Genomic DNA, 20,911 nt, shown 5'->3' on the forward strand with positions numbered 1-20,911 from the left:
CGTGTTTAGGTAGATCTTTCAACATATTGGTCCGGCTACGGCTTGGATCGTGCACTTGTTCGGAGCAAGTCTTCGTTGATATCATTGCCTAGCTCTAGGATACGACCCTCTCTCTTTCTTTCTCTGGGTGTGTGTCTCGATTCATGTGCATCATTACATGCTGCTGTTTCTCATGCTCTGGACGACGGAGCCGTACATTCATCGCCTGGGAACGAAATCCTGACAGAGAAGGCCAGATGGCGCTTTAGGCAGGCGATCGAGTCCGTTCCGAACCCACGACCGTGAGGCGCCTTTCACAATACTGCATCACATTTGCCCAGCCAGCCATCAGATGTGATAAGCCTTGATCAATCCCGCCAACCGAGCCGACTCTTGCACGAAATTCACAGGACTCGCGGAGGAGACTTGATACCGGACTCTGAAATTGCCCAAATCAGCACACAGATTTAGACTGGAACAGGAGTGGATCAGACATACCTCTGCTGTTCCTGGAAATTGTCCAGCTTAGCCTTACACCTAAAATTCCACATCTTATGATTCGCCTCCTGAAAGATCTCACCCAACCTCTTTGAATCGCTGCTATCATCCTCCTTCTTGAGGCTCATCAACTCATCCGCCGACTTCCCCATGATCAACGCCCCCGTCTCGTTGAAGGCGCTCAACCATATCTGGCCGGTATGGTCACTGACGTTGATGGACAAGACGTATCGATACTCCGGCTTGGGGTGCGTGATGTTGCATCTCTCGCAGTGCCATTCACCGGGGTTAGTCTCGATGACCTTCTTGTTGCATTTATCCGTGGTGCATGCTGGGTAGGCGAAGCTTTCTTGTTTGATGAAAATGATGCTGGCTCGGACAGAGAAGAAATCGGCCTCCTCGCCCATTCCTAGTTGCTCCTCTTTGACTTGGCTGATGGTTTTGTAATCGTTGCGTTGACCACCTGCTGCCCCGACACTGGCACCTTGCAGATTTGCGTGTGACTCGAATGTGTCGGTTCGGCCTTGGGCGTCGTACCATCCTCTCAGACGATGGGCTTCGTCAATGTCAGGGTTGACGGTCATGGATCCAGAGCTCAAGAGACTTAGACTTCGACCTCCAAAGTCGGATACTTTGACGCCTTTGAATGCAACTACGGAGTCTGGCGAAACGTCGAAACTGGCGGCGGTCTTTCCCCAGACTGTCAAGCGTACAGAAAAGCCGGTTTGGTCGACCAGTGTGAGTTCTCGTTTGTCGTATGGCTTGCTGGTAGTCTTGGATGTGATCTGAGAAGTTTCGCCCACCTCTTTCAGAATTCCAACGACATCTACCGTGGTATCCTTCTGAACATCTTGTAAGTCTGCGATGCCGGTGAAGTTGAACCGGACTTGGGGAACGCCATCCTGCTCTTCTGCTTTTTCGACTTGAGTGTCACGCTCAAAGGTCAGCTCGTAGTCATTGTTGAGATTCGAGAATTGCTTCTTGGCAATCTGAACGCGGCAAGGACTCGAGATATAGTAGACACTATTCTCTTGGAACAGCTCATATAGCAGATCGCATTGATCATTGAAGCCCGTTGCTCGGATCTCGCCACTCTCGTCCAACAGGTTCACACTAAACAGCTTGCCTTCACCATTTCGATTGTGCCAGGTCTTGATGTCTGATTTGTTGGTGCACCTGGCCTTAATCGTCCACTTGTGGGAGTACGGGGAGAGCGCTTCTATAGGGTAAATATTGGCGTGGGCGGAAGATGAGGGAGGTTTGGTGTGAGATGGAATTGATCTCTGCTGTTTGTTTTGCTGAGCTTGGCCTTTGTTGCCGTAGAAGTCGTTGCCTTGAATTGTACCCGGCTGTCCCTTGTTGTCCTCCTCTGGTTTGACCTCCAAGGCTTTTGGCTCGCCAATCTTCTCGCATTCGCCGAGTTCTTCAAGCACATCTAGGTCGAGTATGATGAGAATTCTGCTATGATCAGCATCGAAAATGAAGCCCTGCACCTGCGTGACGACTTACTTCTTTCCTTTGACAAAGCTAGCGTTATATCCCTTTAGTCTCACAAAGCATCCTTTCCTCAGTTTTCCTTCGTGGACATGATGATTTGCTTGGGTGGCGAGCATAGTCTGGACGAAATTCTTGATGTCACTGAAGACAACGCGGTACCTCTCAGTAGGGGCAGTAGAGCCTGCAAGAGGTTTCACTTGTACACATTGCACGATGGGTTGCAGTTGTTGCCCTGGCGGTCCATCGAAGATTGCTTCGAGGGAGCCTTGGTCGACGCGAGAGGCAGCATTATTCGCCATCTTGCCTGTTAGCAGCGAACAAACCGTTGATCGAGTTCAAGTTGTAAGGGGAAGACGGGGCGATGTACAGTGAAGAGAACTTCCAAGCTTTGTAATGTTGACGGTGGCGCCCCAAAAGGTGAACAGTAGCCTGGAGCGCGTTGTGGAGAACGCGTTTAGAGGTTGCAGCGCGCTGATTAGTTATACATCACTAGGTACATTAATAGCCCTGTCCGCCCCGCAGTCAATTTGTGGGGCTTACAGCCTGAGAACCACCACTTCCAAGACCACACACAGCCCCCAATCCCATGGTTGTGAGTTTATCATGGTCACTTCTCCAGGAATTGATTGACCCAACATGGCTGTGACTCTTCTGCCTCTATAGACCGCTTCCATCAAAGATAGGTAGAGCCTCCATCCACAGCGCACATCAGCCCCCTTCTTTCCATCCCCACCATGTCCTCCTCTCCGCCCCTCGCAACCAAAACCCCGGAAAGCGATGCCCAGGAGCCGCCCACCACCACTACCTCCACGTCTATCTTCCCTCAAGACTCCCCGGCTCAATCAGGCCCAAGCATGGGCGGCATGGACGCGCACTGCACGACCGATCGACCCTCCCCATCATCACAAACCCCAACCGGCGAGCTCACCAAATTCAACGACGACATAGACGTCTATATCTCCAAGCCCGCAGACTATCCACACTCACCATCTAAACTGCTTCTCCTCCTTACCCCGGGCACAGGTGTCAAGTCAACGAACAACCAGCTGCAGGCTGACAGGTACGCGGGCGAGGGTTTCGTGGTCGTGATGCCAGATCAATTTGGTGGGGATCCAGCACCAAATACCACAGCCTCAGCGGCAGAGAGTGCCAGCAATGGTGGTGAGGAAAATGTCTCGCTAATCGAGCAGGTGAAGCTTCGAGCGGCAGAGACGGCCAAGAGCTTCATGATCGACATGTGGTTGGCCCGACATACGCCTGAGAAGGTGGCACCGATTCTGCACAAGGTACTGGAAAGTGCGAAGGATGAGTTTGCGGATGCAGTGGCGAATGGTGGAGGGGTATATGCGGCGGGTTATTGCTTTGGTGGGAAATACGTTATGATGTTGGCTGGGAAGCAGCAGGGTCCCGAGACGGAGGGAAGGCATGAGGAGGAGGTAAAGGCGGATAGGCGGCCATTGATCAAGGCTGGGGCAATTGCGCACGCCACTTTGGTCACCCGTGAAGATATAACGGCGATTGAGGCGCCAGTGAGCATCGTCTGTGTGGGTAAGTCAAACTGGCCTCCCCTTCATCGACCCCAACTGCGGCTAACCCTGACGACAACCAGAAAACGATCAGCTCTTTCCTGAAGATATCCTCGAAGAAGGACGGAAACATCTTCAGAACCAGAACATCGACCACGAAATCAAGACATATCCAGGCGTGCCACATGGTAAGCCTCCAGATCGAGAATGATCTTCCTCTTCCTCTCCCTCTTCCTGCAAGTAGTCCTCCAGTCCCTCGATTGGCTAACGCTTTGTTTTCCCATCAACCAGGCTTCGCAGTGGTAGGCGAGTACGAAAACCCGAAGATCAAAGACGCACAGACCGCTGCATTTGAGCAGATGCTCTCGTGGCTCAAGACGCATTGACGATCGATCCCGTTTACTTTAGATCGACGCTTCTAGCAGCGATCTGGACCAAGGCAATTACTCGTATGGCGTCCCTGACCGAGGTGTCTAAGACGGCATGAGAGCAAAATAAGATGTATGCATAGCGATATTACATGATACCCACGACAGACAGCAAGGGGAAAATCCATCCGGATAAACGAAGGCATGTCTCTATTGATTATTGATTTCAGCTTGCAGGCCTGACTGGGCCTCAGCATCATCACCACACTATCCTCCGCCACCGATCTTCTAATCTGCTTCCCCATCCGTCAATTTTCCATACTTTGTTCATCATCAAGCTCATGCCTCTCTCTTTCATCCCCCCCTCCATCTCCACGAGGGAAAAACAAAGAGAGAAACCCCGCTCAAACGCTCCTAAAGAAGTAAACATAAGCAAACCTCTTCATCTCGTGCACATCGCCCGCCTCAACCACTTTCTCATCGTTAAACAGGACCCACTTCTTCCCCTCTCCTTCCGCACCAGGAATCTCCTTCCGCACAAACGCAACATAATGCCCGGCGTGGATACTGGCTCCCTTATGACAGACGATACTCTGCAGTTCGAATGTGGCGGGGAGATCGGCTGAGCCGGCCATCTCGCTCCGCGGCTGCATGGAGCACTGGTCCGCAGCAGCAGCAGAAACAGCAGCAACGTCGTCATCCCCAGCGTCGTCCAGATGACTAAATACCCAGTCCAGCGCTCTATTGACATCGCCACCGCATTCCCTCAGCGCTTTCCGTGCCTGAGGCGCCGTGATGCCCATGTCGCTTAACTGGGCGATCTTTTCGGGATCTTGACCTCCACTTCCCGCTCCAGACATCGCTGGGGCGGTTTCTCCTCCTCCTCCTCCAAGATCAAGCGGCACGTCGATATCCTGATCCTCCATATGTGCAAACAGCCACGTCATGGCGTCCTCAGCATTCTCGTTTCCCGTAGCATGGAGAGCTTTCTCGCATCTCACGCGTGGGAAGCCCATGCTCTCGAGCTGACTAAGAGCTATTGCGTTGGGAACAAATGCTGCGCCGGAGCTTCCGGCAGAAATGTTAGCAGCACCGACGTCCGCGTCCTCTGGGAGTTCTTCCTCGCCCGATTGCAGTCCAGTTGACTTGTATTTCGACATGTCGAAGACTTCATCGCTGACTTCGACAGGGATGTCGAGTTTGGTAGGGACCCAGTTGACGAGCTCGAAGCGGCGCGCATTGATAGCGAGGTTTTGGGGAAAGGTTTTGAACTTGGTTTGCTTGGTGAAGCCAGCTTTGCTGGTGCAGGAGGGACATGTGAGTTCGACGGTGTCTGGGGAAGTGAAGATTTCGAGGCATTCTTGTAGGGTCACGGGTTCGAAGTTTGCGCCTGCCAGTGGACTGGTTTTTGTCTCTGAATCGTTTGTGGTAGAAGCCGATGCTGGCTTGCGGCGGACAGGGACGGGGATGGAGATGTTGTCCTGTTCGTCGGTGCGGTAGCGGACTTTCCGACAGTTTAGACATTGTAGGCGCTGTTCCATAGCGAAGCGGAAGGATTTAATGGGGTCCTGGAAGGGAGGTGGATGTTGGGATATGGTGATGAGTTTGAAGAGATGTTGGAGTAGCTCGAAGGCGTCTTGCTGGCGCATCGTGGAGAATTCCTCGTGACCGCGTCCGATCAGATGCTTGAGCATGGCTGGCGCAAGGCCTATCTGGTGCGGTACCTCGGGATTATCTGGGATAGCTTGAACGTCGGTTTGTGGGTACGAATATCGTCCTGACAGCAAACCATCTGCTATTTTCCGAAGTTGGGTTTCGAGGTCTTCAGCAGGGTGATTAGCTGCTGGTGGGCTGTCTTGAGGGCGGTAATAGCGAAGCCGGAAGTCTGGAAGAGAGAAGAGGCATTGTATTATGCTTGCCAGGTAGCAGCTGTTTCCAATGTTCTTCAGACCTGTGAAGCCCTCCCCAAAGAGAGGCTTCAACTCCTTGCCGTCTTCTGTGGTCATCGAGAATTCCCATCTGAGGTTCTGCTCGACCTGCATTTCCATCAAGCTCTTTTCTGTCTTCTCTCGCTCCGCTATGTTGATGCCCCAGTGTGCAAGGTGCTTCGCAAGGTTCGAGTCTACCCTCTCTTCGTCACATTTGTAGCAATAAACATCCGCCGAACCCTCTGGTGTAATAGATCCTAACTTGACGGCCACTGCATGCGAGCTTGATTTCGTGTGGGCAAGACCATGCGAATTGCCGCCGACGCCTCCGAACTGCGCTCGTCCACAGCCCAGATTGCCACATTCGAGACACAGCCATAGGTTCTCCTTGAGCCCACACATCGAACACTGACCAAGATCCTGCGAAGGTATCTGCTTGCTAGGTTCTTGCTGTAAACACAAAGTATGTTCACACTCCGTGAATTCTTGTTCCCAAGCCTTGACCTCTTCCTGCCTTGCAAATGTCATAGCTTTCAAGATTCCATCAACCACTCTAGACAGATGTCCGGCAGTCGTGTTGACCTTCTCCGTTGGGCATGAATAGCAAAGGATCCTCTTTTTAGTTTCATACCGGTCCTCCTCCGTCTCCGCTGCGATAGCCAGTTTTGACACCTTCTGTGGCGGCTCTTCTCGATTGATCCTTTTCCTTGTCCGCCGAATGTTGAGGGCCAGTGGATGTTGGGTAGATTCGTAGTGGAGAAGACCATGATTTCGCTCTCCCACGCAACCGCCGTTGAAGCAGGAAAGACACACGTTCAGGCCGCCCGGGCTGTCGATTGAATCGAAGCACTGAGTACAGTCTTCTCGATAAACGGATTGATTTGGCCGTGGTGGCTGGAAATCTAGTTCTGTGTGGGAGCAGTCCATAGTGGATAACGAGGACTTGAGAGGAGTGAATGCAAACGTAGAGTAGCGAGAAAGGAAGTTATGGATGCCTGAGCATGGTTGTAGGCATCAGACTGTCATGGGTCATGGAAAGCTGTGAATCGCCTTCCGGCAGCTGTCCCTCCGAGCTCCGCAAATGCAGCTCTATGATTGGCCGTGCGCCTCTAAGGAATAGAAAAGGTTCACTCTATGGTGTACAATGTCTGCAAGCGAATGGGTGTCTTCACCATTTACATGTTATAGCCTCAGGAGAGCCTCGCAGGCAATCTCGCTAAATAAGGTAGATCAGCTTTCACTAGCTGTATCTGCTCAAAATTGTGGCCACTTTATACGAGTATTAGAAATCATCAACGTCGCATGTCAAATAGGCCACCGTCCTACCCATGTTGACTTGCAGGAAGTCTGACCCAGACCGATCTGGGCCGAGGGTCATCCTATCCTTTCCTGGTCATCCTCTTCTCGTCTTTCTTCCGCTTTCGATCGCTCTCCTTCTCGAGAAATTTCCTCTGTTCCTCCGCTGTCATGCCTCTCATCTTCCGATCCCGCTCTTCCTTCTTCACCTTCTCTGCCAAACGTTTCCTCTCCTCCTCTCCCTCCTCATCACTAACTCGTTTTAGCTTCTTGATTTCTGCTTCGCGGGTTTGATTCAACTTCCTCAGGATTTCAGGCCGGAAGTGGGCATTCTGGGCCAGATGATCGGGCAGACGCAGGAAAGCCTGGAAGAGCGGAAGAGTACTGGAATAATCGGAACCAGGTGGCACTTTCGTACACAGATAAAGTCGCTTCCTTGGAACAGCCTCCTCCAGCTTGGTTGGCTTGTCGGTTGGCTGGTCAGTCACAATGAGATACTCCAATGCTTCACCAGCTGTTTCGATAGCTGCGATAAGCTCCTTTGTCAACATTGTTTCTGTGACCTCTGCACTTTCACTCATGACGGTTGCCCAGGCAGGTAGTTTTGTATGGTCTTTGGTATAGGTCAAAGAGACGTCGTAGCGTTCGTCACGTAGATGTCGCATGGCAGTCTTGTTGACAATAGCAAAGACAAAGCCATCATAGGCCGAATTCCCTGGCTTCGGAGCCCCTTCGTTAGACCCTGGAACACCTGGGAGGACGAATTTCTTCTCACTACCGTCAAATGTATACATGACGGCCTCCGTTACCTGCCTTGGAGCTGGATAGCTCTCGAAGAAGAGAGACACAAGCCATTCTGCTCCCATCAGGGGAGGATTGGATAACCTGAAAAGCCGGAGCTGCAAATCAACCCATGCAACGTTCTGCCTGCCTGTAGCATATGATTGAAAATCTTGCGCCGTCTTCTCTTTCAACAGTTCCGCAGGGAGATTGTCAGCCGTAATACCCTCGATTTGAGGGGATTTGCTGTCATATCCAACCAGCGCAAATTCAGAGTTGAGCACTGGCGCATGAGCAGCCATCCACTGCTTCGACTTCCTCCTATTGGTCCTTGTGCCCCAGAGATGGACGAGAACAGCAAGGATGAGGAACGGCAAAAGGATTAGTTCGCCCTTGAAGTCCGATAACTGAGTCCGTTCCCATACCCGATACCATTTCGTATATGGGACTGGGCCTCCTCGGAAGCCAGTAGGCTGCGCGGGCAGAGGAGAGCTTGCGGAGGGTACAGAGACTGGAGACGGCGACGGCGCACCTGCAAAGTCTGCGAAATCTGCAGCATAACAACTCATCAGCAAATGTCTCGAAATTTGCACTCGAGCACAAAGCTTACCAGAGTCTACTGACGGAAGAGGTTCTTGCGCCGGTTTCTGACCCAGGATATTCTTCAGGAAAGACATCACCTCAATAGCAAGAGTCTGCTGCCAGTGTTGCACGGCTGATCTACCCGTGAAGGTTGCAATACAAAGCACAAAGACGCAATACAGTGCAATGAAGCAATGCGGTTTGAGAGTTCTGCTTAATTAGACTCCAACCTCCCTCATCTGCGGCAAGCTCTCCTCAACGCTAAATTACTACGTAGAATATTGTGGTGGTCTGTAGTTCAGCAACTATTCATCTGAAAGGGGGCTGAACATGGTCTGCAGAAAAGATTGGACTTGTGTACCAAATCTACATAATATATACATATAAGGCTCAGCCGCGAGTTCTGATAGTCATACCAACACCACCCCATGACACCTTTATCACCTTCCTATTGGATCCCAAGAGCATCTGAAGATATCAAAGGCGCCAATACAATCATTTCATCGTGGCATGCCTGGGATTGCCACTTCGACCGTGCAATGCTAGTTTTCATGAAGCGAGAGCGAAAAGCTGTAAGAGGGGAACACGGATTGGAGGCCCCGGACAACCCTTTTTATCCAACATAAGCAGGAGGGGCTTCAGCGTCACCAGCCATGTTGATTTTCTCTCGTTCCTCCTGATATCGTCGGGCAATCTCACCAGCCATCTTCACCATCCACGCCTGCTCCACTATGGTGCCCCCGTTTCCTGGGTCAGTGATAAATTGTAGGAAATTGGGAAGCGGAGCATTCTGACCAGCAGATGAAGGTCCAGCTTCCTGATGCTTCTCTTTGTAGGCAGAGGCAACACGAGCTTGCTGCTGAGTATGCGTCAAACTGGGCTTTTCAGGAAGTACCATTGATGCTCGTGGGGTTGCGTCGAGATCATTCAGTGGCTCCAGCTTGGATTCCCAACCACGTTTATCGCTAAGTGTATCCCGCTTCACGTTAAGGCTGGTATCAGGCATATTGGTAATAAATGCACCGGCTAAATTTCGACGTGTTTGCTGCGATCCCTCAGTGCCCCGTCCGACACATGTCTGATCGCTTAAGCCACTAATGGCACGCTTCCCTTGCCTTATCGTTGCATATGGACTCCGCTGCGGTGTTACAGGGTCGACATCCTCGTCACGGGGCTCATGCGCCAGAGCAGGAGGTGCAGAGAATATGGAAGGTGCATCACCAGTGCTGTCCGTCACACTAGCACTATCAGTGAAGTTTGATCCATCTTCACTAACAGATGCATTCTCGTTCGTCTGAGGCTTCTTCCGCAGATTTACTACGCGCTTCTTTCGCTGACGAGCTCCGTGTCCCTTTGATTGCCGGCTCGCTCCCATACCGAGACCATAGGAATGCGATCCGAAGCTCTGTAAGCCTGGCCTGCTTTGAGAGGCACTGTCGGATGTGTAAGTTGTACTAGCGCTGGCAGAGTACGAGTGACTCCGTGACAAGGCTGGTGTGATAGCTGGCGATCGTAGTCCTCCAACTTCCCCGCGTTCCGTAGGACCTGCCCAAGCCCGGAAAACAACATCTTGAAATGAAGGCGTGAAGAGGGAAAGCGTTCTGTGTGAATCGGTAAGGGTCGCGAGGCGTAGCAGATTCTTTTGCGAGAACAACGATTGTGTCTCTATGCCTGTCTCTATCGATAACGAGGCGATCTCGGATGGATTTAGCTTATGACCATGGGAGTCCACAGGATCTTGGGGAGGAGAAGCAAATGGGTCAATGATGGGCTCTTCCTGAGATAATGTAGAAGCCTCCGATGTCTCCTGCTCCTCTCTTGCGCGATATTCTGGCACCCATAGTCTAAGGGATAAACGATGTATTATGGCTGGCAGCTCATCCATAAGCAGGATCCGCAGTTGGCCTTCAATCTCCTTCTGCAGGTAGTCCCTAACGAATGGTATTGAATCGAAGGTGGACGAAACCTTGAGCGACTCAAGAGGGTCATTTCGGAATACTAATGTCAGGCCTTTCTGTTTCGAGAAGACAAGTATGATGAAGCCCGATAGTTTTATCTCAGACAATGTGATCTGTAGAGGTATGGTGAGGCCGGTCCTGATTGACGTTAATAGCTTTTTTGACTGCAAGTGCTGCCACTCACGCTGCTGCCAGAGGTTGTGGGGAAGCAAACGAAGGCCGCGTCAACAGGTACGTATTCAGCGGGTTTGCTTGGACCTTGGTCTTCAGGGTCAAGAATGCATCCCCATTGTAGCTCATTTTGAAGATGCCTCGAAATCGGTCTTCGGCCAGATCCCCAATCTCCAGAATCTCAAGCTCAGGAGGTACATGGCCTAGGTTAAGCTCGTTGACCAAGATGTCGTCGACGATGATCGGTGGTTTTGGCGACTTATTCAACGCGGTCGTCAACAGTTCTTGAGCTCTCGCATAGAATGATGCGTCGGCGGTCAAAGGCGACCAATTGAAGCTGAATGCCATGTCGACAGTAGTGCATGAGTCTGACAGAGAGAAAAGATGTTGTTGTTTGATGTAGCCGCCTATCGTGGGATGGTCATTGTCCGTATGGCTCGCGTGACACGACCGGGGTAGAAGTCGACCCCAAGGCTTGTGTTACAACGTACACGTGACAGGATCAGATGTATGAATCGAGAGACAGAGAAGTAGCTTTGCACTCGCTTATAGTCCGATGAAAATGATGTTGCAACATTGTAAATCGATTGTTGTGAGGGCCAAGCAGTCAGCGTCATGCAGAATTACTAAATAAATCATCTCTACGGAGTACAGTAATGTGTAACTAGCAACTAGGGGGAAAAAATCTTATGTCCGACTATACGGGTATTAGGACACAAGATCCAATTGCCCTGAACCCCAAATGATTGCGCGTGGGTGCAGCCTGGGCAAGCCCGAAGAGAGTATGGAAAGAAGGGCAAGTTGATCTGATATATGAGTAGAGATGGGGTGATAGTGTCAGCCAGCTTTCATGGATCAGATGACTCCGGATTTGGGTGGAGGATATGGTACCACGAGCAAGTTCCTTATTTTGTATGACTGAAGCCTATTCTATGTAAAGTACCTACTGTAGCAACAGTTTCATACTAGCCAAAATCATTTTATCATTTCGACAAGCCTGATGTATTTTCATCCCTGCTACCTATTACAATCATGCGGCCTCCAATCGTCCTACGAATTACTCAGTCAGAAACTAATGTTACCTAAACCTACTCAAGCTTCAGTTACGTACTGCTTCGAAAGAGTATGTTGTGCCGTACATATAGCTAATTTTTGGAAAAATCCTTTAGAGAGACAACACACTAAAATTCTAAGGTCAGATGATATATATAAATTTCGCTAAATTTTTCCTTTAAGAGCTGCCATTATTTTTGTTCGACGCTCATTTGTTTCTGCAATGATTTTTTTGATCTGCTGAGAGATCTGATAGTGCCTGGAGATCGGGGACTATCAGAACGGCCAATCCTATCACCTCTAGAAAGGTCATCCTTCGTGCTGATTGGAAGGACTGAGCATTACGTGTTGTTGAAAACGGTTTGTTGATGGCCCTAAGAATGTCTGACTCTGAGCACAAATCTCATGGCAAACAGCAGCTTAAAAAGCGAGCTGGCTCAAGCATCATGCGGTTTTGAATTACAATTTTTGACTACCAAAATTTTGCGCCAATCATCACTTTTATCCTGTCGAGCCGTTATAACCCTATTACCATTCGTGCCTCTCATACTCCCATACTCCGTACATCAGTGGAAGAGAATCAAGGGCAAACCAGACGCTAGAAAAAAATACATCATAAATGACAGTTGCTTGCCGCAGACCAAGTCGGTCTCTGGACAACGGGCGTACCCTCACATCACCGTGCATCTGTAATTCACCAGCTGCTGATATTTCCTCTTTTGGATCTCTAGCTTCTTCCTGTGCTCTTCTCCCGCGTCAATGGCTTGCTGCAATTCCTGCGCATGTGAAGCATTCTGCTGTTGCAAAGCACGCTCATGCTCAAGTTGATCGGCGATTTGCTTCGCCCTCGCTCTTAAGAGCTCTTCATGCTCTTGATGTAACGCAGCATTATCAGCCCGTAATCTGATCTTATCTTCTTCGTCTCGCTTGATTTTCGCCTCGATCTCTTGGATATTCCTGTTCAGGTCCCTCTGCCATTCTTTATCTCTTTCCCGGAGAGCTTGCTCCCATTCCACCCTCATCAGCGCGAGCTTCCTCTCATATGCTTCCCGCTGTTGTGTAAGCCAGACCTGTACTTCCTGGCCAGCTCCGGTCTCATCCAAGGGCTTCCTTTGGTCAACCATTTGTTTCTGGATATCCAATGTCGGGCGACTTCTCGTGGGTCCACGGTCTCGTCGAACCAGATACTCAATGATGCGTGTTGCGGATATGCGTCCATTGTCCTGGCGAAATACCTTGCTCTGATTTTGGATCATGCCCCTCCAAAAGTCGTCTTTCGTTTTCAACTCATGTTCTCGCTGAAGATACTTTTGAAAGTCTGGTCCATTGTCCCAGAAAGTGGTAGCAAGGACCACACTCGCCAGACTCTCGGTTCCGCAAAGCCTTTTGAACATTCGAAGATTCTTCATTGCCGCATTGCCCACTCGCACATCATTGATGCGATGCAGGTAAATGATTCCAGTCAATTTGACGTCGCGTCGGTAAGCTTCGTTGAGCCAAAACGCGACTTCACGAAGAACGTCGGTATCAGATTTGTGCGTATCGTCGAATCCAGGGGTATCGATAAGGTAAAACCTGCCGATTGAGTTGGTGTAGCATCGGTATATGCCCACCGCAGCGGTACCTATGACAATCTCCAATGAGTCTCTACGGCTTCATTCTTGAAGCAATCGCTGAGTCGTGATCAGCTTACAAGATTCCAGAGACCCGCCCACTTCCACAATGTCATCAGTAAAATACTGTATAAAGGTGCTCTTCCCCACACCTGTGATGCCCATGAGGGCGATCACAGTATCGTCGGGTCTGGTCGAACACGTTAGCATGGGCTGGTACCGACCTGCCTCGCGTTGAACAGAGGCCTCAAGGACATCACGAACCTCAAGTCATAGTCCATAACCGCTGGCATGAATGCAAATTAATACTTCAGTGTCTTTGAGTAATGTGTTTTTTGAGGAGCCGCCTGAGATAGATCAAGGAGTAGGCGGCTAATTTATATGGTAAATGTTGGAAGAGCCGAGTGATTGAGAAATAAATCATGACTCTGAGGGAATTTTCTGAAGATAAGCATACGTCTTGTGCACAAATTTCAGCCTCGTCGCAAGCAATGCCCACACACATGGCTGCCCTTTTTTCCTGCAAGCCATCTTAGCGGCGTAGCTTTCAAAGGTCATCCTGGGCTATGAGACCTTTCAAAAGGGGAGCCGCAAGAAAGCACAGCCGCTATAAGGCAATTGGTTTCATCAGGCTAGCCTCAAAAGTACTGCACGTGCACAGGTTCAGTATGCACATTACTTCCGTGTGTGTCGCTGTGGGTAGACGAACGCTCGTTAGCTTGGGGGCCCGAAAGCCCGACTTCATGATCGTGGCGCTCTTTGCATCTGTTTACCACACCCACAGAATGCCAAGAGTGACACGAAAATATGAAACCAGGCCGTGGCCTCTTGCTCTACGCGGCAAGCCTTTGGGGAGTGGCTATGAAGCCAAGATGGCGCAGCCAGTAACTGGTGTGGACTGTTGCATTACACGACGACGCTTTCCACCAGACTGTATTCACAAACACATTCCAAAGCAGCATGCTCCTGATACACCCTCTAGAGCTCCGTCCCAAGCCGAAATACGGTGACTTGAATCTTGAGGTGGCTCTTCCGTAACGAACGTGGTGGATGCTCAGCCACCACAGTAATAAGAGGCTCCATCATAACATCGAATGTCTAAGTGGACATGAAGTGTCATTTCTGGCTGTGTATTGTCAATTCTTTTAATCCAGGGACTTAGTTGAGCAGCCTCGGGCATTGCCTCACTCTCTTATTTGATTCCGCGCGAGTATAGCTATGTCCTCTGTCTTTGCATGGCTGGATCTTTCAATCCCTGTTGTTACCTGAGTTGACTGTCTTTATGGTCATTGCTTGACTCGAGCCGTTCACGAGGCTGTTCACGCCAAGTAGAATCCATCTCCATTCCTCCAATCCACTAGAAACTAGGCGAAGCGAGGTAGCCAGGGAGCGCCGCAGAAATATGGACCGTGAAGGTTCCGATGTTGTGATTGCTGTGATGGGTGCTACTGGAGCTGGGAAAAGCTCTTACATCAAAAGGGTGACTGGTCGCAGAGACATCTTGATCGGCCACTCACTCGCTTGTGGTTAGTTGACCGATGCTATTTGCTGACCCAAAGCACTGACAGCATTCCCGTGTAGCTACCGAAGAAGTCCAGTCATATAGATTCCATTACCGAGGCATCAATTTTGTTCTTGTCGACACCCCAGGATTCGATGACAACAGAGACAGCGACGAGATCATACTCAGCAAGATACTTATGTGGCTCGGAGCCTCGTTCCGAAAAGGTACAAGGCTTAGTGGAATTTTATACCTTCATCGTATCATCGATCCAAGAATGCAGGGCTCAGCTCTTTCAAACATGCGCATGTTCCGAAGGCTTTGTGGTCCAGCGTTTTATGAGAATGTGGTCCTAGCCACGACATTCTGGTGCAGCATCAATCCTGCACTGGGCGCGCAACGGGAGAAGGAGCTTCGCGATAACAATGAATTCTGGGGCCAACTAGTGGAGAGGGGATCCCAGCTGGTACGTCTCGACGAGGACGAAGAGTCTTCTAGGAGATTACTTCTGTCTCTCGCTCGGAAGAACAGGTCGGTCCTTGAAGCGCAAAAGCAGATGCAAGCAGGCAGGTCAGTCGGAGATATTGCGGCATCTCACCGAGTAGTCGCAGAGTATGAGACGGAGTTCGACCAGGAGATTGAAAGGGAGTATAATCGACGATCAGCGGAAATCCTTCGAAGAGAAAATGAGATAAGAGAGCAGCTTAGACAGCAGAGCCGGGAGGCCGAAAAGAAACGCAGTGAAGCCGCTCGGAAAGTTCAAGATGAGGAGGAGCGTCAAGATAAGCGGCATCAGGCCAGGATAGAACAGCAGAAGAGAGAAGTGGAGCGCCAGGAGCGGGAGCTGGAGGAATTACGTTGGGCTCGAAAACAGGAAAAGTTATACACTTTACATGAGGACCCTGGATGTCGAGAGCCGCCTCAAGGGAATGTCGACAGCCATCGTTGCAAATTGCGAAACGTTGAGAAGCGTCGTTGTGACGGGTGTGGTTGCCGCCTCCATAGTCTGTATACCAACTACACAGACTACTACCGTAAGTAAACTTCATCATATCTCTTACCTGTGACGACAGGGACCACCCGGTAACTCGTTGACTGACATATCAAATCTTAGACTGCTGCCTTTGCAAGAACGACCAGTACGTTCTGTGTAGCAAATGTGGTCCCAAGGGCTGCAGAGAGCCAACGCATCCCCAGCTGCAACCCCAATCGCCATTGGATGTAGGTGGTTGTAAGACAATGTAAAGAGCGATATTGGTACTACTGGCATATTCGGGCATACTTGATCAATACTTAGCCAGGCGTATTATCGGTGGCGGCGGGCTGGTTGGCAATTCGAGCGTTACGGGAGGAGTGCAGGTTGTCATATCGACATCCTATCGTCAGACAAAGCAAGCTGTAGTCATAGTAAATGAGATCTCATAGAGTAGAGACATGAGCTCATCATGGAAGACTGTCGTTAAATAATATGCAGAAGTTTTGATCGCCTTAACTATCTCCTGCTCAATCGTACCAAGGCCAAAGTCTGACCAGGCCAATTTGAATGCCTGACAAGAAATGCATGATGGCTCACCTGTTCCAGATGAGGTTTCGCGGACTCTCATTCAATGGTCCAGTGACCAGTTGAATGGATGTTTTATCTTCACCCATCACTTCTGGAGAGCATCTGCGTACTAGCGGGGCGTGCTCAGTCGTATCCAATTGATACTTGTGCCGATATCTGTCCAACCACTTTCCGTGAGTTAGTGCTCTACCTACGTAGTAGATCCCACTCGTAGAGTCGCCGCCTCAAGCCACGTCGGCAGTTCCACGACAGGCTGTCGAATCCTAAGCAAGTACTGCCAAGCGATTGGTCTTGGTGTGACGAAAGTGCATACGAGGCAGAAGCCCAAAAGACGACCAGCCCAACTGATGGGCAGTGCGGAATGTTACGGCGGGTCGTGTGCTTTTGTTTGTGGTGGCAGTGCGTATGGGCGTCGTGCAAGAAGGCCTTGGGCTTGCACTGGCCGCCAATTTGCTGTGTCGCTCTGCCAAGTACTGCTGTAAGACAAGGTGGCGGCGAGTGATCTCAGCTCCGGACTCGGAGTCCAGCAGCAATGCCAAGATATGGGAAATGTTGCCGGGATGTAACTCGTGCCCAGTAGTACCCTTCAGCTAGGAGCTATCTAAGGAGGGGGCTATTTTGACCCTGTTCATCTGAGCGATCAATTCCATACCAAACTCCAACAGAGCCGGGTGCAGGTCAGAGCATGAGCCAGATTCCTCATGAGTCAAGTTGCGGAATGGGTGGGAAATTTGAGATGGAGCAGGCCTTTCCGTAAGTGATTGCGTCTCAAATACATGGTGTAGCTGATCAATGCTCATGTTGTGGCATCTAGAGATGATGCTGTCGTAATTGCCATTGTAGGCATGACGGGATCTGGCAAAAGCTCCTTCATTTCATTGCTCACAGATGACTCAGTGGAAGTAGGACATTCATTGAAATCATGTGGGTGACACCAGATGGTATTGGCTTCTAGAAGCGCGTGTCTTGTCTGACTTCGAGAAGGTACGGCCAATGTCAAAGTTTACACCTTTCGCGATGACCGTGGTCATCCTGGATATCTCATTGATACCCCGGGATTTGATGACACTACCCGCTCGGACTCTGAAGTATTGATAGACATAGCATTTTGTTTCAACAAGCTCTACAGTAGGGGCATTTTACTCAACGGCCTGATTTACCTGCACAGAATAACGGACGTGAGGATGCAAGGGTCAGCCATGAAGAATTTGACACTTTTTAAGAAACTATGTGGAAGGCATGCATTTTCGAATGTCATGTTGGTAACAACGATGTGGGATGCTCTCCCACCAGGTCGAACAGGAGATGATATTGGGAACGAAAGATTAGATGCCCTTGCCAACGATGATAAATACTGGGGTGAAATGGAAAGGAACGGAAGCACACTCGCCCGGCACATGGGTAACCCAAAGTCGGCCAGAGTGATTGTGAATCATTTGATCGATAAGAAGACCAAGGTTGCCCTTGACATCCAACAGCAGATGGTGGATCACCATCTTGATCTGAACGAGACGGTGGCCGGCGCTTATCTGCAACAAAGCCTTGTAGAATCTTGCAAGAAGTATGAGAATGAGTTAGACGAGGTGCAGCGGAGCGCAGACCTTGCGCAGGAGGAGCGTGATATGGAAACAGTCGAAATGCTTCGCGTGGAGGAAGATCGCTACCGGACGAAGATGAAGAGTGCAAGCGGCGATCTGAGGAAGCTTCGAATCAGCCATCAGGCTCTTGAGAAAGGGAAGCCCGAGAAGTATAGACGATTGATCAAGGCAATAGAGCACGAACGGGCGCTACGTGCGGCAGAAAAACATGAGTTTCAGCAGCGGATAGCGGATGTCCAGGCACGTGTGCGAAGAAGAGACCGAGAAATCTGTCACCTCACGGAGGAGACTCATCACCTGGCATATAACCTTCGTGGAAAGGACCAGGAGCTGGATGTGATGAGGAGTCAGTTGAGATCGAGATCATACGCTGACCGAAAAGAGATTCACTCAGAGGAAGAAGGACCTAGGATTCGCACCGACAGCATTAGGCGCAGTTCTGTTGCATCTGACCATGTAGATCCCTCCAACCCAGCCTCACCTCATCGTTTTCCGATGCCTCTTACACGTACAATGTCCAGCATATGACAAATCCAGGCTCACGATGTTTCGTAATACCTCAATGTACTCAAACGCGTCAATTGGAGATTGAAGTCAACATTTACGGATAAGCCCTTTACTCTTGTATCCATTTTCTTGCCTCGAAGATGGGATATCAGTGGATCTGTATTCGTAAAGCTCTTCATAGAATATCATTCTTGTTTGAAAATACTCTTGTCCGCCTTGCGCCCTTGATAAAGCGTTTCACGTTCAAATCACAGTTCACGATATGTCATTCGGGGGAGCGCTGCTTTCCCCAGTGCATCTAAAATGAATGGATATGACTGTTATGGACATTATGCTTGGTACAGAGTAAGTAACTTAGCTTCGGTTGTTTCTCTGACATACATTAAGGTACATCATCCCGTGTAATCTGCTTTGACTTAGCGATTCGACGAGATAAACAAACATCCCCAATGATTATCGGTGATCAGATAGCTGAACCTCCATTTGAAATATTATTTTCATTTATACGTTCACTTGCACACAAGTTCTATGTAACGGGTCTGTTGATCTAAATCCTAAGATTTCTGGCCCCAGCAGGGAAAGATTGTCTCAAAAAAACATGTGCAAAGCCACCCGCTCAAACACCGTCGCTATGCTTCTAGGCTTCTAATACTGTATTTGGTCATGCCAAAATGCGAAAAAAGAGCCAACAAGTAGGGTCATGGGCTTGTATCCCAACCGCCCAAAGTCTTACTCCAATCTGCAGCAGCCCATATCCATTCCCCCAGATTCGGATTGGCACCATTTTTGACTTGATTCACAAGGGTGACCAAGCCCAGGGGCAAGGCGCGCGAGCTGCCTGCGCCACTGGTCATCGTATCTCTTGCTGGAGGCGGAGTTCGCCCTATCGGATTTGTGACACCATTCAACCGGTCGACTGTTGCAATGGCGGGCCCCTGATCAAAGAAATCAACTAGGATAAAGACCGGTGGCTTAGCCCATTCCCTCCGGCAGGCCTCTGCTGCGTCACCCATATTGCCTGGTCTGTCGGCTGGTGCATTCGTGCTTGTGATGTTCGCCTCATCGGGAGCTTCAATGCCAAATAGCTGGGTATCGTAGAGAAAATGGTTCTGCAGTGGCATTCTACCAGAGGAGACGGCTTCTGCAGTCCGGCCACGAAGACTAGACGGGCGGTCGGCCGTGCAGGTGAAGTTGCTCGGATCGGTATTATCAAAAGCGGTCTCGAAGATGAATGTGAACTCATCCATGAGATACGCGTTAGTGCTATCGACTTGGCTGGGATTTAGTGAGGCAACGAAGGTCATCAGACGAGTGTTGGCGGAGATGAGGTCCTGTAGCGTGGGCCAGGTAATCTGAGGGGCAGTCGATGAAGGTGGGGTATAGGAGTATTCTGTGATTCCCGATCTGGTAAACTCCGTAGCGAGGTCGCCAGGTGTTGCATTATCAGAGTTGACCAGGAGAAGCGAAACAACGTCTGACGGATTGTTGTCCATCCATATTTTAACCTCGCCTAGCCAGTCACTGAGCAAGCCAGCATCCATCAGATCGCACGACGTGTGGCAAAGCAGCCATCCTCGGTCTGACCGATGGACTTGGGCCGTCAACATCCGAACGCCAGCGTCGAGTTGAATCGTAGAATTGAAATAGTGATTGCCGGACGTAGAGAAGCTCGTGGAGGCATCGCGGAGGAAAGGACTGTTATGAGCACCGAGATGGGTGATTGCAGAGTATGATCTGGAACACAGATCGGGTGAGTTATTACAGGCCGTAGTCTGGCGAGGTTCCAACACGGCTGCGGCTGCGGAGGTGAGGGCGAGAAGTGTAGCTAGTACGGCCAGGCATTGCATTTTGTCGAGGAGAAGATTGGTGGTGAAGGGAGTGTGGCCCAAAAAAGTAGCAAACGTTCAACACTTATCCAGATGGCACTTGATTCCCCTAAAACCGACAAAACAGGAGGATGGAACCCAAACAGAATGGAAAGTCGCGTTTTTTAGGAGAGACGGGAAAGGACAAAAGAAAGATGATACGTAATGCAGCGGAGGCATTGTTTACAACAAAGGCAGATGGAGGCCTATCAAATCATGATGCGGTGAACAAGGAAGACTTGCCCATGAGGCGAGCGTTTGTGGAATCTCGGGTTTCAGAAGAGTCGCAGTGGCACAGCATAGTAGTGTTGTAGCTTAGCTTTGGTGTTGGGGGAGCAGCAAACTGCAAAGTACCAAACTGCCGCCAAGGCAATGCACGTTGCTAAAAAAGGAATTCGAATCCACCCACTTACCAGGCGAAGGGGTAGCTAGTACTAGTAATTACTACATAAAGATATGAGCTAAGTGCCGTTAGTGGAAATGGCAGCTATTTTGTCAGATGATGACCATACTAATACGAGAAGAGAAGCATATTTTGATCATATTATGATCATATTTTCAGCAAAATACGATGTAGATAATAAAATTTCATTGGGTCATGGACGACTAAGCTGCATATCCCTGTAC

General features: G+C 50.0%; 8 protein-coding genes across 8 annotated transcripts; 2 read left to right on the forward strand and 6 right to left on the reverse strand.

Moving 5' to 3' along the window:
* Positions 1–327: 327 nt before the first annotated feature.
* EPUS_05145 (uncharacterized protein) lies at positions 328–2,273 on the reverse strand (the record flags this gene model as incomplete). The annotated part of the gene is made up of 3 exons (XM_007789522.1): positions 328–418; positions 478–1,935; positions 1,987–2,273. The coding sequence occupies 3 exons, from the start codon at positions 2,271–2,273 to the stop codon at positions 328–330; spliced, it is 1,836 nt and encodes a 611-aa protein (XP_007787712.1).
* Positions 2,274–2,708: 435 nt separating this feature from the next.
* Positions 2,709–3,886, forward strand: EPUS_05146 (uncharacterized protein; the record flags this gene model as incomplete). Its single annotated transcript, XM_007789523.1, has 3 exons — positions 2,709–3,522; positions 3,584–3,688; positions 3,792–3,886. 3 exons carry the CDS (start codon positions 2,709–2,711, stop codon positions 3,884–3,886), a joined length of 1,014 nt encoding a protein of 337 aa, XP_007787713.1.
* Positions 3,887–4,272: 386 nt separating this feature from the next.
* Positions 4,273–6,723, reverse strand: EPUS_05147 (uncharacterized protein; the record flags this gene model as incomplete). The annotated part of the gene is made up of 1 exon (XM_007789524.1): positions 4,273–6,723. The coding sequence occupies one exon, from the start codon at positions 6,721–6,723 to the stop codon at positions 4,273–4,275; it is 2,451 nt and encodes an 816-aa protein (XP_007787714.1).
* A 452-nt stretch (positions 6,724–7,175) lies between these two features.
* On the reverse strand, positions 7,176–8,549 carry EPUS_05148 (uncharacterized protein; the record flags this gene model as incomplete). The annotated part of the gene is made up of 2 exons (XM_007789525.1): positions 7,176–8,422; positions 8,483–8,549. The coding sequence occupies 2 exons, from the start codon at positions 8,547–8,549 to the stop codon at positions 7,176–7,178; spliced, it is 1,314 nt and encodes a 437-aa protein (XP_007787715.1).
* Positions 8,550–9,067: 518 nt separating this feature from the next.
* EPUS_05149 (uncharacterized protein) lies at positions 9,068–10,931 on the reverse strand (the record flags this gene model as incomplete). The annotated part of the gene is made up of 2 exons (XM_007789526.1): positions 9,068–10,550; positions 10,597–10,931. 2 exons carry the CDS (start codon positions 10,929–10,931, stop codon positions 9,068–9,070), a joined length of 1,818 nt encoding a protein of 605 aa, XP_007787716.1.
* A 1,376-nt stretch (positions 10,932–12,307) lies between these two features.
* On the reverse strand, positions 12,308–13,530 carry EPUS_05150 (uncharacterized protein; the record flags this gene model as incomplete). The annotated part of the gene is made up of 3 exons (XM_007789527.1): positions 12,308–13,260; positions 13,330–13,439; positions 13,514–13,530. The coding sequence occupies 3 exons, from the start codon at positions 13,528–13,530 to the stop codon at positions 12,308–12,310; spliced, it is 1,080 nt and encodes a 359-aa protein (XP_007787717.1).
* A 1,121-nt stretch (positions 13,531–14,651) lies between these two features.
* EPUS_05151 (uncharacterized protein) lies at positions 14,652–18,440 on the forward strand (the record flags this gene model as incomplete). The annotated part of the gene is made up of 3 exons (XM_007789528.1): positions 14,652–14,775; positions 14,831–15,784; positions 17,299–18,440. The coding sequence occupies 3 exons, from the start codon at positions 14,652–14,654 to the stop codon at positions 18,438–18,440; spliced, it is 2,220 nt and encodes a 739-aa protein (XP_007787718.1).
* A 677-nt stretch (positions 18,441–19,117) lies between these two features.
* EPUS_05152 (uncharacterized protein) lies at positions 19,118–20,266 on the reverse strand (the record flags this gene model as incomplete). Its single annotated transcript, XM_007789529.1, has 1 exon — positions 19,118–20,266. One exon carries the CDS (start codon positions 20,264–20,266, stop codon positions 19,118–19,120), a length of 1,149 nt encoding a protein of 382 aa, XP_007787719.1.
* Positions 20,267–20,911: the final 645 nt, after the last annotated feature.

Source organism: Endocarpon pusillum (assembly GCF_000464535.1).
Source record: "Endocarpon pusillum Z07020 unplaced genomic scaffold scaffold1122, whole genome shotgun sequence".
Lineage (NCBI taxonomy): Eukaryota > Fungi > Ascomycota > Eurotiomycetes > Verrucariales > Verrucariaceae > Endocarpon > Endocarpon pusillum.